The 17,093-nt window shown below is 37.9% G+C and overlaps 1 protein-coding gene across 1 annotated transcript; it reads left to right on the top strand.

The window, feature by feature from the left end:
- Positions 1-16,427: 16,427 nt before the first annotated feature.
- Positions 16,428-16,811, top strand: LOC138892148 (uncharacterized). Its single transcript, XM_070175847.1, has one exon. The coding sequence runs from the start codon at positions 16,428-16,430 to the stop codon at positions 16,809-16,811; it is 384 nt and encodes a 127-aa protein (XP_070031948.1).
- The last annotated feature ends 282 nt before the right edge of the window (positions 16,812-17,093 follow it).

The following is a 17,093-nucleotide window of genomic DNA, read 5'->3' as shown; positions in this document are numbered from 1 at the left end:
ATTACTTGTTTCAGTGTATGAGAAGTCTAGGTTTTCTCTCCTTTGTAGACTCATAACTTCCAACACCTCTACCAAATTAGTTCCTCCTTCCCCGGTCTCTATGACTAATGCTTCCTCTATTCTTCCATCCTCTTTCTCTGCTATTTCAGTCTCAAACATTAAAAATCTTGTCCTACTATTCTCGGCTATACAAACTATATGTTCTGGATATAGCTTTTCTTACCCGCCTTCAAAGGTCATGATGTTTATGCCTTTATTGATAGAAGTTTTTCCTGTCTCGAGCCTACTATATTTCGTGATGATGGTACCTCTATCCAGAATTCTTCGTTTCAACAATGGATTCAACTTGACTCTGTTGTTCTTTCATGGATTCAAGCAATGATTTCTCAAGAGATTCTTCAAGCTATTATCAAGACAAATCATTCTTTCACTTCTAGAGACGCATGACTTTCAATCAAGCAATTATACCGTGTCAGTTCTTGAATACTTCAACTCAAAGTTCAGTTTCATAACCTTAAGAAAGGTAACCTTTCAACTAATGAATATGTCCATTGTCTCAAATCCACTGTAAATGCATTGACGTCCATAGGTAATCCAATCTCAGAATATGATCTTGTACCACAATTACTCCCTGGATTAAATCCAGAATATATGTCTGTGAGTACCTCTATCTCCACATGTGTTCCTCTTCCTATATGTGTTGAAGCGCGCTCTCTACTTTTCCTTTACGAAGGCCAAGCAACAAGCTTCTTCCTCTTATGGGCGTGGATGTGGTCATCATAACAATGGTGGGCTCCATTCCAATGGTGGACATGGTCGAGGTCGCTATACTCAAGTGACTACCGAATATTTTAATATTGGGCCTCAACAATTCACTCCTCGTCTACATCTTCCTTCCATCTTAGATCTTCCTCCCATTTTCTATCATGTTGCTATCATTCTCTCTCAACCTAATTGTTACACCCCCACGTTTTCGTATATAAAAGTATGTCATAAGTAAATCGATACACCCCACATTTTCGTACATAAAAGTATGACATAAGTAAATCGATATATTCTCGAAAATGAGATGTTATATCCCGCATTTTCGGACGTTGAAGTTTCATCGTAAGTTGATCGACGCATGCTCGGGAATGGGATTATTTTGAGGTTATAAACATTTATGCTATTTCAAAATAAGTGATAAGTAAATTCGTGAAGGTGAAAGGCTAAGCGAATCGAAGAAAATGAGTTCCGTCAAAGTTTGGCAATTTGGGTATAAAATACGGTCCAAGCTATAATACCCAATATTTATGGACTAGTGCCATACAAGGTACCACATGACCATGATAGTAATGTGTATAAAGTATGCTAAAAGTGAGTGGTATTATAAGTAATTTGAGATAATTCTTAATTATGTGGGTAATTGGTTAATTATTGGTTAGTGGGAGATTATTAAGTTAATCAAGAGATTAGTGGTTAATTAAAAAAAAATTTGGAAAAGCTTGAGGTGGCTAACTGGCTGCCCAAGCATTGACTCTTTAGTCATTTAAAATAGGTGTCACATTAAGGAAATTGGTGACCAAATCATTCCTAAAGTGGAGCCCACATCATAAGACATCTTAAAACTTAAGAAGTCATTCAACAATAACGTTAATCTTCAAAATTTAACTCACTTATAAGATTTCTCTATCCTGGTAACATGGGAACTTTAGCATCTTCAACAAATTCAACATGATTTCATGGCAATTCAACGAGATTTCTTAGCATCTTAAGCAACGTGAGAGTTTGCGATTCTAAGGGAGTATGGTGCAACCTTTCTCAAGAATATCGTACGGATTTTTCCCTACTCCAGGTATGTTAAGGCTAAGCCCTTCCTTTATTTTGGCATGATCTCGTAAATACATGTGTTTGATAACGAGGCATAAAGAGAAGTTCATACTCCCGAATTTATATACATCATCCTAGTCTCATAAATTACAGTATTCTCCTTATCGGGACTTCATATTTAATTAAGAATTGTCTTCTTCCAGTCAAGAGAGTAGAGAGCCTATTTATACAGTATTACAGTATTTTTATTACTATCAAGCTATAATCGATGGGCAGGCCCCTATTGGGCAACCTCTGATCAGATGGTAAGTTATATACCGAGCCTACTTTGGCCGAGCGCCTATGAGCGAGCCTAGTTGGCCGAGATACAGAGCCTAGTATGGCCGAGCGACTATGAGCGAGCCTACTACGGCAGAGCAAATATATACATATACCGAGCCTTATAAAGCCGGACAACTATTTTACTTACTATATTGAGAGAGTTGAGTCAGTATCAACAGGTAAGCATATCTTCAGATTATCTTTGACTCCTAGTTACCTTCAGTTATTATATAATCAGTTCAGTTTCAGCTTTCAGTATATTGCCTTACATACTCGGTACATTATTTCGTATTGATGTTCCTTTTCTGGTGGCGCTGCATTTCATGCGTGCAGGTTCAGACAGATAGACGAGTAGATCTCCTCATTAGGTGTTGCCCGAGTTCAGCTTGATCGGTAAGCTCCATGCCCTTTAGAGTTGCCGGGTCTAGAGCTTTATGTACATCTTGTATATATATATATGTATATATGTTATGAGTAGGTCGGGGTCCTGTTCCGATCACAGTATAGCCATCTGTAAAGGCTTGTAGACATATCCTGTTAGTTAGTGCAGTATGTTGGGCTTGTATGCCTTTTAAGTATATTTTGTTGGTTTGCCAGCCATAGTAGTTATGAGGCCTTGTCGGCCCAGCTTTATATTGATGTTTAGTCAGCATTCAATTGTCTTGCAATGTGGCCAATGGCCAAAGTATGACATTATATGTTCAGAGTCCCTTAGTCGCAAGTTGGTACGCAAGGATAGGTAAGGCACCGGGTGCCAGTCTCGCCCCCCAAGTTCGGGGCGTGACACTAATAATGTGACTCTTTGCTGCTGTCATGATCCCAAATTCCCACATTAGGATGTCGTGATGGCACCTAGTCTCTAAGAGTAGGTAAGCCTAATACATGCTGAGTTATTAACATATTTAAACCATTTAACCATTAAACATGAATCAGTAATTGCCATACATAGCCAACAACCATCAATAGCTTTACAATATCCAAATGTTGGTAGTACGAAGTCATAAGCCTTTCTAAGAGTAATTAAGAATATCAAATACATCACTGTTTGGAATATAAGTAAACAATAACAATGTAAAGCTACAGAAGGTAACTTCGAGGCCTGCGAGCATAGTGGTAAGTATACCTTGAGGTTTCCAAAGCAAAACTCCAATAGTTAGATAACGTCTGGCACACTTAGAGGTACCTGGAAATGCACAAAAATGTACAGAAGCGTAGCAATTGTACACCACAGCGGTACCCAGTAAGTATCAAGACTAACCTCGGTGGAGTAGTGACGAGGTACAGTCGAGACACCTACTAGACATAATAACCTATGAAAGTATTAATATAAACAGAGGAGCGAATATAAATATAACGCTAAACATGGAAAGAATAACAATATAACACTAGCAAATGGAAAGTAGAAGCAAACAATAGCAACAAGGAGTAAATAGATGATAACGCCGCAAAGTAATAAGAGCACAGTTAAAGTACCACTGAACCCAATTAAGGAAAACAAATAAAAAAAATAATAATCAATTGTTCTTTCACAAGGTTTACACAAGAATCACCTCCAGGTACTATACCTCAAGATCAGAAGTCACGTGTCCCAAATCACGAATCATAATCACGCGGCATCTCGTGCCAACGTTACCAATCATAAATGCACGGACAACTCACGTGCTGCACGGACCACTCACGTGCCAATATCATTAATACCTCAGATCTGCATGGACGACTCACGTGCCAATAGTAATAATACTTCATATCCGCACGGACAACTCACGTGCCAACCATCTAATCCACGCACAGAATGCAAGTATACAAGAATAAATGTACATGATCAATAAACATCAAGTTTCATACTCCTGGACTGATATAGGTGACATATTACGGTATATGCTTGTGCAAGTATACTATTACAGTTCAAGTCAACAGGTAAAATCAAAGACACCGAGTAGCATATTGAAACAACACTACAAAACCCATAATATGCATGATACACACAAGAAGGTCACACCACCACACAAATATCATCAATAACAATGCCTCCATGCCATCACAGATCATCTCCGACAAAGCCCACCTTGTCTCGCTGCGTGCGCAACAATAAAGTAAATGTCCGCCCTATCTCACCACACGCGCATAGAAGATTATTCCACCTTATCTCGCCATATGCGCAAGCCCAACATATATATACAACCCGCCTTGTTTCGCTGCATGTGCAAATATCAATAATAGCAATAGCACGGACAACTCACGTGCAAAACACCCCGACAATCTTTTCAACAATCCCACATGGGCCAAAAACATAACAGCACAATATAACAACTCGCACTGCATGTGCCCATTTTTCACAACATTTACATAACAATAATTCCAATACCACAACCACACATATCCCACGACTCAACAATACTAAATACAATAACATCGAGTACAACATGAGAGTACGATAAGTAATTCAACACAAAAATTACAATCACACAATGAAACGGAGGAATAAGCTCAATAATGAAAGAGATACCAAGTAATAATGACTTCAGATACGAATAAGCCAACAATGGAAGAAATAACATGTGAATAAAAGAGTCAACAACTTCAATTAAATCATATAAGAGAATATTTACAATAAAAGATAGAACATGTACTAACATGATAGGGAACCTTCAATTAAATGCATGAAAGAAGCCTAAGAGTCTAAACCAATCAAATTTTCACATATAGGACTATGTACACACTCGTCACCTCGTATACACGTCTTCCACATGATTAAAATAGTGCAATCAAACCAATCTCTACAGGGTTGTTCCCCCCACAAAGTTAGTCAAGATACTTACCTCAACTAGGACAAATCAACCCTCAAAATAGCGTTTTCCTTAAAATTTGCCTCCACACGGCTCAAATCTTACCAAAAATGACTTAATATCGTCAAACAATACAACAACAACCAATTACAACTGATAAAACTATGATCTTTACACAATTCCCCAAAAGTTAACTCCGATCCCGCCCAGTCAAAACCTGGTCCAAGGGTAGATTTAGACTACCCATAACCCCCACGAGTCCATATATGTATTTTATTTTAAATCCGAGTCCAAATAGACTCTCAAAATCCAAATTTTAATTTTTCAAAACTTTGACAAAAATTCCCAAATTTCGTCTTTTTTCTCATAAATTTGATACTAAATCTAATATATAATCATTAAATATAGTTGGAAATATATTAGAACCGCTTACCTAATGATTATAGATGAAAATACCTTCCCCAAATCGCCGCCTACCGAGTCTAGGGTTCAAAATAAAAAAAGAATGAGCTAAAATCCCGAAATTCCAACTCTTAACCCAGTTGCAGATGTCGTATTTGCGACCACATGTTCACAATTGTGCCCAGAAGTTCACAAATGCGGTGGTTCGCAATTGCAACAAAAAGTTCGCAATTGCAAAGTACCAACACCAGCAATCCCAAACTTCACCGAAATGCTTCAAAACCATGCTAAAACTCATCCGCAACCTCCCGGACACAAACCATATATGCATTTCAATCATAAAATACACTATGAACCTGCTCGCGCACTCAAAACACTGCAAACGGGTTGTCTTGACCCGATATTGACCATGGTCAAACTCTAAATATCTTAACTTGTCTCTTAACCAATGATCCAAAATACACCCAAGTCCCTCTAGGCCTCGTCAAATCATACCAACAAGTCCCAAAACATAACACAGACCTACTCGAGGCCTCAAATCCCGCAACATAACATCAAAATCACGAATCGCACCTCAATTCAAGCTTAATGAACTATTTCAAATTTCCAAATTTCAAACTTACACCGAACGCCTCTAAACAACTCAAAATCACCTCAAAATTTTCACACAAGTTTCAAATGACACAACGAATATATTCCAACTTCTGGAATAACAATCTGAGACCGATTACTCTAAAGTCAATTCCCGGTCAAGCTTATGAACTTTCTAAACCTTCAAATTGTCAGCATTTGCCAAATAGTGCCAAAACCATCTAGAAAACATCTAAATGCAAATCTAGGCATGCGTCCAAGTTCAAAATCATCATCCGGACATAACGGATCCATAAAAACTCCGATCCAAAATAAAATTCAGAAAATTCAATCTCGGTCAACCCTTTTAACTTTAAGCTTCCAATTTGAGAATCATTCTTCCAAATCAATCTTGAACCACTCGAAAACCAAAACCAACAATATACATAAGTCATAATTCACCATATGAAGCTAATAATGACCTCAAACCATAGAATGGAATGCAAATGCTCAAAACGATCGGTCGAGTCATTACAATCCCCACTTAAACATACGTTCGCCGTCTAACGTGCCAAGAGTCATGCCAAAGCTATCAAATCACTGCGTAAACTCACGATGCACATGGCCATGTGTGATCTCATGTCACTCAAATCCATATAAGCCTGAAAACACAACCTAATTGAAGATCTTTACTTCAACCTTAGTCCATTTAGAACTCAATCTCCAACAACTGTAATCTATTATTAGATCTGATCCTTATACATATACACTAAATTCATCCCAACAAGTTGCGTCAAGCCGTCGATACACTACCAAGTTCAAACCACATGACGTGTCACATAACTCATGCACTTACGACAATAACTTCTGACCATAATAGATGGTCATTACCAAACCTGGTACTGGTAAATAGTCTCATATAGACTAGAACCTTGATCCAAATCTTCCCAACACAAACAATGCACCGGACCAACAAGCCACATCAAACGCCACCTGGGCAGATACATCGCAATCCAACCCAACAAGCACAACTCGAATATGACTAAATATGAAAAGAGAAACATATGAGAGAACTACCAAACAAGTCCAACAGGTAAAACTCCCCATCGTTACCATACTACGAGTCCATCCCATAAGGAAGAAGCAAGGCACACACAATAACCATAATGAATCTTATCCTAACATGACCCCACCACAACACTTATCCCGGTACAAACACACCCACCTACAAAGAACACAAGGTTCACATCCCCCTCTCAGAATCACAATCAAGATAACCATCCCGATAACCAAAAACCTTCAACTAACTCTACCCCGTAAAACCAAATCATAACACATAACCAACTTTCCATACCTATAAAGCACCGAAATCACAATCTGTGGCCAAGACAACCTGTAATCACATCAAAACCTATTATATTAACTAACAGAAAGTCAACCCAAGCCTCATGACCCTCAATAACAACCAAACTAGAATGATAGACACGTGCTATCACAATAGAATCCCCCAACTAGCGTTAACACATAAAAAGAGTAAAAGAATCACAAAACACAACTATATACAAAGCAAGGTAGGATGAAGCTAATTAATAAATAGGGCCAGATCGAAATAATACTAATGCATCTCTATAACCAGCCAAAATCATACTTGTAATAACATTATCTGGTGCAGTATCCTTAGTGTAACCAGGCAAAGCATAACAATAGGCCTGGCCTCCTTTTCTAGGAGGAGTTCTACTCGTCTGACCTCCACCCTTAGATGGTGCTGTAGGTATAGCAACAACTAGGGTGGAACCCATAGCCTGAATACTCTGTTGTGTCATACCTATCTGGAATCTGGGACAATCTCTCACCATGTGGCTAGTATCTCCACACTCAAAGAAGCCTCTCCGCTGATGTAGCTGTGAAAGCTATTCGGTACTGATACTCTGGGACCCATGGATATCAGTAGCACCACGTGAAGCCTAAAGTGCAAACTGAACCAATTGAACCACAAAACCTCTACCATGACATACCCTACCTCCAAAATATGATCAATAGATCCTCCCAGTCTACGAGGCATCTTAGCCTCCCTGTCCTCCCTCTCCCAGCCATGCATACCCTCCATCCTCCGAATGATATCTACAACCTATTAAAACGGAGTATCTATCTCCAAATCTCGAGCCATGCTAAATCTAAGACCATAATTGGTCCCCTTGATAAATCTATAGACTCGCTCTCTGACTATAGGAACCAAGGTAGGTGCATGTCGGGAGAACTCACTGAATCTGATGGTGTACTCTGACACTGTCATAGTGACCTGGCACAACTGCTCGAACTCTGTGCGCCACGCATCCCGGAGGGTCTAGGCAACAAACTCCCTCAAAAATATCTCTAAAAACTGAGCCCAAGTAAGTAGGGCTACATCAGCTGGCTTACCCTCCTCATAAGCCTGTCACCACCGATACGGTGCTGCTGACTGTTGAAATATAGTAAAAGCATCTCCGATAACCTCCACAATACCCATGATATGGAGAATACGGTGACACTTCTCTAGAAAACCTTGTGCATCCTCGATAGCTATGCTACTGAAAGTAGGAGGATCATACTTCTTAAACCTCTCAAGACTCTTCTGCTCCTCCTCTGATGCCTCTGGCCATACCTTAGGCTAAACCAGAATAACAGACTGCACCGGCATAAAATCGGGAACCTGACCAATGTGAGCCTGTTGCTCTATTGTACTGGCGGTGGGGGTCTGAGCTCCTCCCCTAGTCTATGAAGTAGTTGGTGCCACCGGAATCAATCCCGCCTGAGGCAATGTACCAAAAATGCTCAGGAGCTGCGCTAAAGTCTCATGAAGTCCCGAGATAACATCAGGTGCCTCCGGTGCCTGCCCCCAACCGGAGCTACTAGTGGATCCTCAGCCGCTGCTCTGGCAGGTGATCTAGTTGTAGCACGTGCTTCTCCTTGGCCTCTGCATCTTCCCTAGACTCTAGCAACACCGTCTCTAGGGGCAACATCATCGAGAATTGCATCTCGTGTCCTCACCATCTGTGAGGGAATAAAATGACAAGGCTCAAACTCCGAAATTTATAAACTCTCACGATTGGAATGAAAGAAGTGAAATTTCCTAATAGTTCTGTAGCCTCTCGAAGATAAGTACAAATTTCTCTGCACCGATCCACAAGACTCTTCTAAACTTTCTTATGACTCGTAGCATCTAAGAACCTAGAGCTATGATATCAACTTGTCATGAGCCCAAATTCCCACCTTAGGATGTCACGATGGCACCTACTCCCTAAGAATAGGTAAGACTAACACATGCTGAGTTATTAACAGATTTAAACTATTTAACCATTAAATATGAATCAGTAATTGCCATACATAGGCAACAACCATCAATAGATTTAAAATATCCCATAATTGGTAATACGAAGTCATAAACCTTTCTAAGAGTAACTAAGAATATCAAATACATCACTTTTCGGAATAGAAGTAAATAGTAACAATGTAAAACTACAGAAGGTAACTCTAAGGCCTGCGAGCGTAGTGGCAAGTATACCTTGAAGTCTCCGTAGCAAATCTCCAATATCTAGCTCACTTCCGGCACACTTAGAGGTACCTAGATCTGTACAAAAATGTGCAGAAGCGTAGCATGACTACACTACAATAATACCTAGTAAGTATCAAGACTAACCTCAGTGGTGTAGTGACGAAGTACAGTCGAGACACCTACTAGACATAACAACTTGGGCAAATATTAATATAAGCTAATAGAGGAACGAATATAAATATAAAGCTAAACATGAAAAGAATAACAATATAACACTAGCAAGTGGAAAGTAGAAGCAAACAAAAGCAACAAGGAGTAAACAGGTGATAATGCCACAAAATAATCAGAACACAGTTAAAGTACCAGTTAACCCAATTAAATAAAACAAATGAAAACCAAATAATCAATCGTTCTATCACAAGGTTTACACAAGAATCACCTCTAGGTACGTCACCTCATGATCACAAGTCACGGGTCCCAAATCACGAATCATAATCAGACATCATCTCGTGCCCACATTAGCAATAATAACCGCACGGATAGCTCATGTACTGCACGGATCACTCATGAATGAATACCATCAATACCTTAGATCTGCACGGACGACTCACGTGCTAATAGTAATAATACTTCATATCAGCACGGACAACTCACGTGCCTACCGTCCAGTCCACTCACAAAAATAGATATACAAGAATACATGTACATGATCAATAAACATCGAGTTTCATACACTTGGACTGATATATGTGACATGTTACGGTGTATGCTTGTGCAAGTGTACTATTATAGTTCATGTCAACTGGTTAAATTAAAGACACAGAGTAGCACATTGGAACAATACCATAAAACCCATAATATGCATGACACACATAAAAATGTCACACCACCACACAAATATCATAAATAACAATGCCCCAGGCCATCATAGATTATCCCTGACATAGCCCACCTTGTCTCGTTATGTGCGCAATAATAAAATAAATACCCACCTTGTCTCGCCACACGTGCATAGAAATTATCCCACCTTGTCTCGCCACATGCGCAAACCCAACATATATATACAGTCCTCCTTGTTTCGCCGCATGTACAAATATCAATAATAGAAATAGCATACACAACTAATGTGCAAAACACCTCAACAATCCTCTCAACAATCCCACATAGGCCAAAAACATAACAACACAATAAAATAACCCGCACCACACGTGCCCATTTGCCACAATATTTCCATAATAACAATTCTGATACCACAATAACACATTGCCCACGGCTCAACAACACCGGGTACAACAACAACAACAACAACAACAATAATAACACTGGAGAACGACAAGTAAATCAACACAAGAATTACAACCACACAATGAAACGGAGGAATAAGCCCAACAATGAAAGTGATAACAAGTACTAATGACTTCAAATAAGAATAAACCAACAATGGAAGAAATAACATGTCAATAAAAGAGGCAACAACTTCAATTAAAGCATATAAGAGTATATTTGCAATAAAAGATAGGACATGTACTAACACTTCAATTAAAACACATAAGAGTAAATCTAACCACGGAGGATATAACATGATAGGACAACTTCAATTAGATGCATGAAAGAAGCCTAAGAGTCTAAACCGGTCAAATTTTTACATATAAGCTCATGTACATATTTATCATCTCGTATACACATCTTCCACATAATTAAAATAATGCAATTCAACAAATCTCTATGGGGTAGTTCCCCTCCCCCCACAAAGTTAGGCAAGATACTTACCTCAACTAGGACAAATCAACCCTCAAAAATAGTTTTTCCCTTAAAATTTGCCTCCACAAGGCTCAAATCTAACAAAAAATGACTTAATAACATCAAATAATACAAGGAAAATCAATTACAATAGATAAAGCTATGATCTTTACACAATTCCCCAAATGTCAACAAAAGTTAACCCAAGGATCGTCCGATCAAAACTCGGGTCCAAGGGTAGATTTCAGCTACCCATAACCCCACAAGTCTATATATGTGTTTTGTTTTCAAATCTGAGTCCAAATCAACTCTCTAAACCCAAAGTTTTATTTTTCAAAACTTTGACAAAAATTCCCAAATTTTCTCTTTGATTCTCATAAATTTGATATTAAATTTAATACATAATCATAAAATCTAGTTGAAAATTGATTAGAACCACTTACCTAATGATTGTAGTTGAAAATCCCCTCGCCAAATTGCCTCCTACTAGTCTGTGGTTCAAAATAAGAAATTATGAGCTGAAATCTCAAAATTCCAACTCTTACCCCAGCTGCAGATGTCGCATTTGCGACCAATAGTTTGCAATTGCGGATGTTCGCAATTATGCCCAGAAGTTCGCAAATGCGATAGTTCTCAATTGCAACAAAAAGTTTGCAATTGTGAAGTACCAGCAATCCCAAACTTCACTGAAATGATTCGAAACCACCCTGAAACTCATCCAGAACCTACCAGAGATAAACCATATATGCATTTTAATCATAAATCACGCTATGGACCTATTCGCGCACTCAAAACACTAAAAAGATGTCGTCTTGAAATGATATTGACCATGTTCAAACTCTAAATTTCTTAACTTAACTAGTCTCTAAACCAATGATCCAAAATACACCCAAGCCCCTCGGGGCCCCGTCAAATAATACCAACATGTCCAAAAAAATAACATGGACCTACTCGAGGCCTTAAATCCCGCAAAATAACATCAAAATCACGAATCGTACCTCAATTAAAGCTTAATTAACTATTTCAAATTTTCAAATTCAAAACTTACGCCGAACACCTCTAAACAACTTGGAATCACCTCAAATTTTGCACACAAAATTCAAATGACACAACGAATATATTCCAACTTCTGGAATAACAATTCGAGCTCGATAACTTCGAAATCAACTCATGGTCAAACCTATGAACTTTCCAAACCTTCAAATTATTAACATTCGCCAAATAGTGCCAAGACCTTTTAGAAAACATCTAAATACAAACCCGAGCATACGTCCAAGTTCAAAATTATTATCCAGACCTAACGGAACCATAAAAACTTGATTCGAACTCAAATTAACAAAAGTCAAACTCGGTCAGCCCTTTTAACTTAAAGCTTCCAAATTGAGAATCATTCTTCCAAATCAATCTTGAACCACTCAAAAACCAAAACTGACAATACATACAAGTCTTAATACACCATATGAATCTACTCATAACCTTAAACCATCAAACAAAATGTAAATTCTCAAAATGACCGGTTGAGTCGTTACAATTGCCAACACTACTATAAGCCACACGACACTGCTTGTGATTGTCCATCTCTAAATTCTAAAGTTTTTGTTTCTGATATTAGTTCTAACTACTCTTTTTCTTCACCTGGTGATGCCTTTTGGTTTATGGACTCTGGAGCATCTTCTCACATGACTCCAAATGCATCAATTTATTCATTGTCATTTCAAAATGGCTTAGGTCGTGTAGTTGTGGGTAATGAAACTCAACTCCCTATTTCCTATATTGGACAGGGTATTGTCTTTACTTTTGATTTTTTTTCTCTTAAGATATTTAAATTGTTCTTTATCTTTTCACCAATTTACTAAGCACTCGTAAATTTGTTTCAGATAATACTTATTTTGTGGAATTTGATTCATTTGTTTTTTCGATTAAGGAACTCACGATGAAGAGGCCTCTCCTTCATTGCAATAGTTCTGGACCACTTTATGTACTTCGTCTTCTGATGGCTTTGCTGCTACTTGTCGTCCTGCTCTTGCTACTGCACATGCCACTCCAAATCTTTAGCATCATCGTTTAGGACATCCAAGCTCAGCTATTTCAGTTAGTTTATTTAGTGTCAATAAGTTACCTTGTTCTACATTCAAAGGTTAGATAATTTATGTAATGCTTGTCAACTTGGAAAACACCAAAATTTACCATTTATGGATTCTTATTTTTTTTCTTCATCTCTATTTCAGTTAATTCATAGTAATATGTGGACCTCTCATGTTCTTTGTTTTACTGATTTTTGATATTATATTTTATGTTATGATGATATCACGAAGTTTCATGAGTTTTTCCTCTTAAGCTTAAATTTCATGCTTTCACTGCATTTAAGCAGTTTTATGCCTATGTATTGACCCAATTTCTACAAAATTAAAAGCATTTCAATATGATAGGGCTGCTGAATTTGTTAAACTTAAAGCTTTTCGATTATTTCACAATGATAATGGCATTTTCCTTTGCATTTCATGTCCTTGTACTCATCAACAAAATGACAAAGTTGAATACATGCATCATACCATTTTAAATATGGATCTTTCATTATTATTTCAAGAATCTCTTCTCTCTTAATTTTGGGTTGATGCCCTACACAATGCTGTCCATTTTTTAAATATTCTTTATTTGTCTAAGATTCATTTTAAGACTCCCTTTGAAGGTCTTTTTGTCAAGCCTCCTACGTACAATCATCTATGTGTCTTTGGTTTTTCATATTATCCAAACTTACGTGACTATTCAAGGGACGATCTGATAGGTTATTTTGAGTACTAGGCCTTATTTCTATGCTACAAGATCTTTATTAGCTTCATTTGATACTTTTTGATTTGTATGCGCAGTCCTTATCTTTTTTTAGAAAGTTTTTACGTAATATCTTAAGAAAATATGATTTTTGGCTTTAAAAATAACTTGAGTTGACTATGGTCAATATTTTATATAAATGACCTCGGATTAATATTTTAACAATTCCGATAGGTTCGTATTATGATTTTGGACTTGGGCGTATGTACGAAATTGAATTCGGAGGTCCCTAGGTTGATTTAACTTGTTTTGTCTAAAGTTAGCAATTTGAAAGTTTGGAATTTTTCTAGGCTTGACCATAGGTTGACTTTATGTTTAATGGGTTCAAATTTTAGTTTTGAGACTTGGTATATGTCTATTATGATATTTGAAACTTGTATGTAAAATTTAGTGCAATTCGAAGTTGGTTTGACAGGATTTGGACGCAGTGGCGGATCTAGGATTTTAAAGTTATGGGTGCTCGCCGATAAAGACTCCAAAAGAAGAGGAAAAATGAATTTACTTATGGGTGCTAACTCAATATTTATCTAAATATTTGTACGATTACCTATGTAATTTACTAAATATGGCCAAAGTTAATGGGTGCTTAAGCACCCACAAGTGCTCACGTGCATCCGCCACTGTTTGGACGCTTAGTTATGACTCTAGAGGTTCTACAGTTTTCTTTTGAATTTCATGCGTTATGATGTCCTATTCGTGGTTTTATATGTTATTTTGGTATTTTGATTGCGTTATCGAGTTCGTATGATGTTTTATCTACATGTTTGGTTTGGATCCCGAGGGGCCGGGTGAGTTTTAAATATGCTACGGATGAGTTTGGATAGTTTGAGGACTGCTGGTATAGTGTTTGCTTCTGGTATCTGAAGCACATCTCGCAATTGCGAGCCTCGCTTTTGGGAACAAAAAGTTCGCATTTGCGAGCATGGACTAGGATGGGTGATCTCGCATTTGCGAGGAATGGGTTCGCTTTTGCAAACTGTCACTGGTCGCTTTTATGAAGATAGTGGTCACATGCGATCATAGGTGACCTGAGTCAGCTTCGCATTTGCGATGCTTTTTGACGCATTTGCGAAGAAGGGGCTATTTGCATTTGTAAACTAATTGTGTCATTTGCGACTTTTGTGCTTCTGATGCATAGTTCGAATTTGTGACCTGTGCTTCACATTTGCCATGGTCGCAATTGCGAACAAGAGTTCGCAATTGCGACATTTGTAGTTGGGTAAAAGAGGAGAAAATCGGGAATTAGCTCATTTCATACAATTTCTCAAACCCAAACAATCTAGAGGCGATTTTTCAAGAGATTTTTCTTCCCAAATTCATTGATAAGCAACTTTTATCCATTTCCTTTCACTTAACCAATACCTTTTATGTGTTTTCAATATCAAATATAAGATTTTCATGGTAGAAATTAGGGATTTGGGTAGAAATTGGAGATTTTTTAAAATTGAGATTTAGACCTCAAATTGGGGTTGGATTTCAAAAGAAATCACATAACCAGGCTCGGGGTGCATGGGTAATCGGATTTTGGTCCGAATCTCGAGTTTTAAACAAGTGGGGTCGGGGTTGACTTTTGTTGACTTATTCCAATATCATCAAAGATCGAATCTTTTTTATTCGTATGTTATTTCTAAAGCTTATTTTGTATTATTTGAACTGTATTTGGATAGATTTGGTTGGTTTGGAAGCTTAAGGCAAGGCCATGGTTGGTTGATTTCTTTGTTCGTCAAGTGAGGTAAGTATTGGGTCTAACCTTGACTTGAGAGAATTATGACTTGTTAAACTATTTGTTATGTGAATTATGTGGGGGAAACAGCGTATATGGGAGATATTTAGTGTATATGCGCCGTCATGGGGTTTAGCATGCAGGATTGGGCTATTTGCTTCTATGTCTTCATTTGTTCCATGTTATATTTGTTGTATGCTTCAATTGCTACATGTTCTGGCTTGGCATCTATGCTATACCTGTTAAATTCTTCTTTAATTATTATTTGCTTCAATTTATTTACTTCTCACATGATTCTTGTTTACCTGCTACATGTTTCTATTTTCCTTAATTGTATATTCTAATTGTCATATATTTTACTTTCATTTGTTGTTCTTATATTATTTGATGTACTATATCATGTTGTTTTTGCTTAAGTGAGTTATTTAGTTGTCCTTTACTGATGAATTGGTAAAGGTTGAGATTCCGAGATGTTGGATATTCTCCATTTATTCTGTGGTTCTTTAATGTTTCGTGTATTTCACCTTCTTTGTGTTGATATTTTGTAAATATAGATATTGAGGTCTATTCTGACCATCTGAGTCTCCAATACCTATTCAAGAAGAAAGACCTTAATTTGCGTCATAGGAGATGGTTAGAGTTGTTGAAAGACTATGATATCACCATATTATATCATCCAGGAAAGGCCAATGTAGTGGCAGAGAGGCCACTAGACATGGATGTTCAGGCTTTAGCCAACCGGTTTGTGAGATTAGATGTTTTGGATCTCAGCCGGGTTCTTGGTTATGTTGTGGCACAGTCTTTGTTGTTGGAACGTATCAAGGCTCGCCATTTTGATGATCTTCACTTGTTGGTGTTGAAGGATGTGGTGCATCGGGGTGGTGCCAAGGATGTTGTGATTGGTGATGATGGTGTTATGCGACTTCAAGGCCGGATTTTTGTTTCAAATATTGATGGGTTGAAAGATTTTATCCTTGAGGAGGTGCACAATTCATGCTATTCTATTCACCCAGGTATCACGAAGATGTACCGTGACTTGAAACAACACTACTGGTGGCAGACAACACTAATGGTGGTGGAGAATGAAGAAAGACATTGATGCTTATGTATCCCGGTGTTTGAATTGTCAATAGGTGAAGTATGAATATCAAAAACCGGGTGGACTAACTCAGATATTAGAGATACTAGAGTGGAAGTGGAGGGAGTGCATCACTATGGATTTTGTGGTAGGCTTGCCACAAACCTTGAAGAAATATGATGTAGTCTGGGTTATTGCGCACTAGTTGACTAAGTCTGTGCACTTCATTTCGATGATGACTTCCTATTCTTCAAAGAGGTTGGCTCAGATTTACATTCAGGAGATTATCCACATGTACGACAT

The sequence above is a fragment of the Nicotiana tomentosiformis genome, chromosome 5, assembly GCF_000390325.3.
Source record: "Nicotiana tomentosiformis chromosome 5, ASM39032v3, whole genome shotgun sequence".
Lineage (NCBI taxonomy): Eukaryota > Viridiplantae > Streptophyta > Magnoliopsida > Solanales > Solanaceae > Nicotiana > Nicotiana tomentosiformis.
The sequence above is the reverse complement of the archived record's forward strand: the minus strand, read 5'-3'. Positions and strand labels throughout refer to the sequence as shown.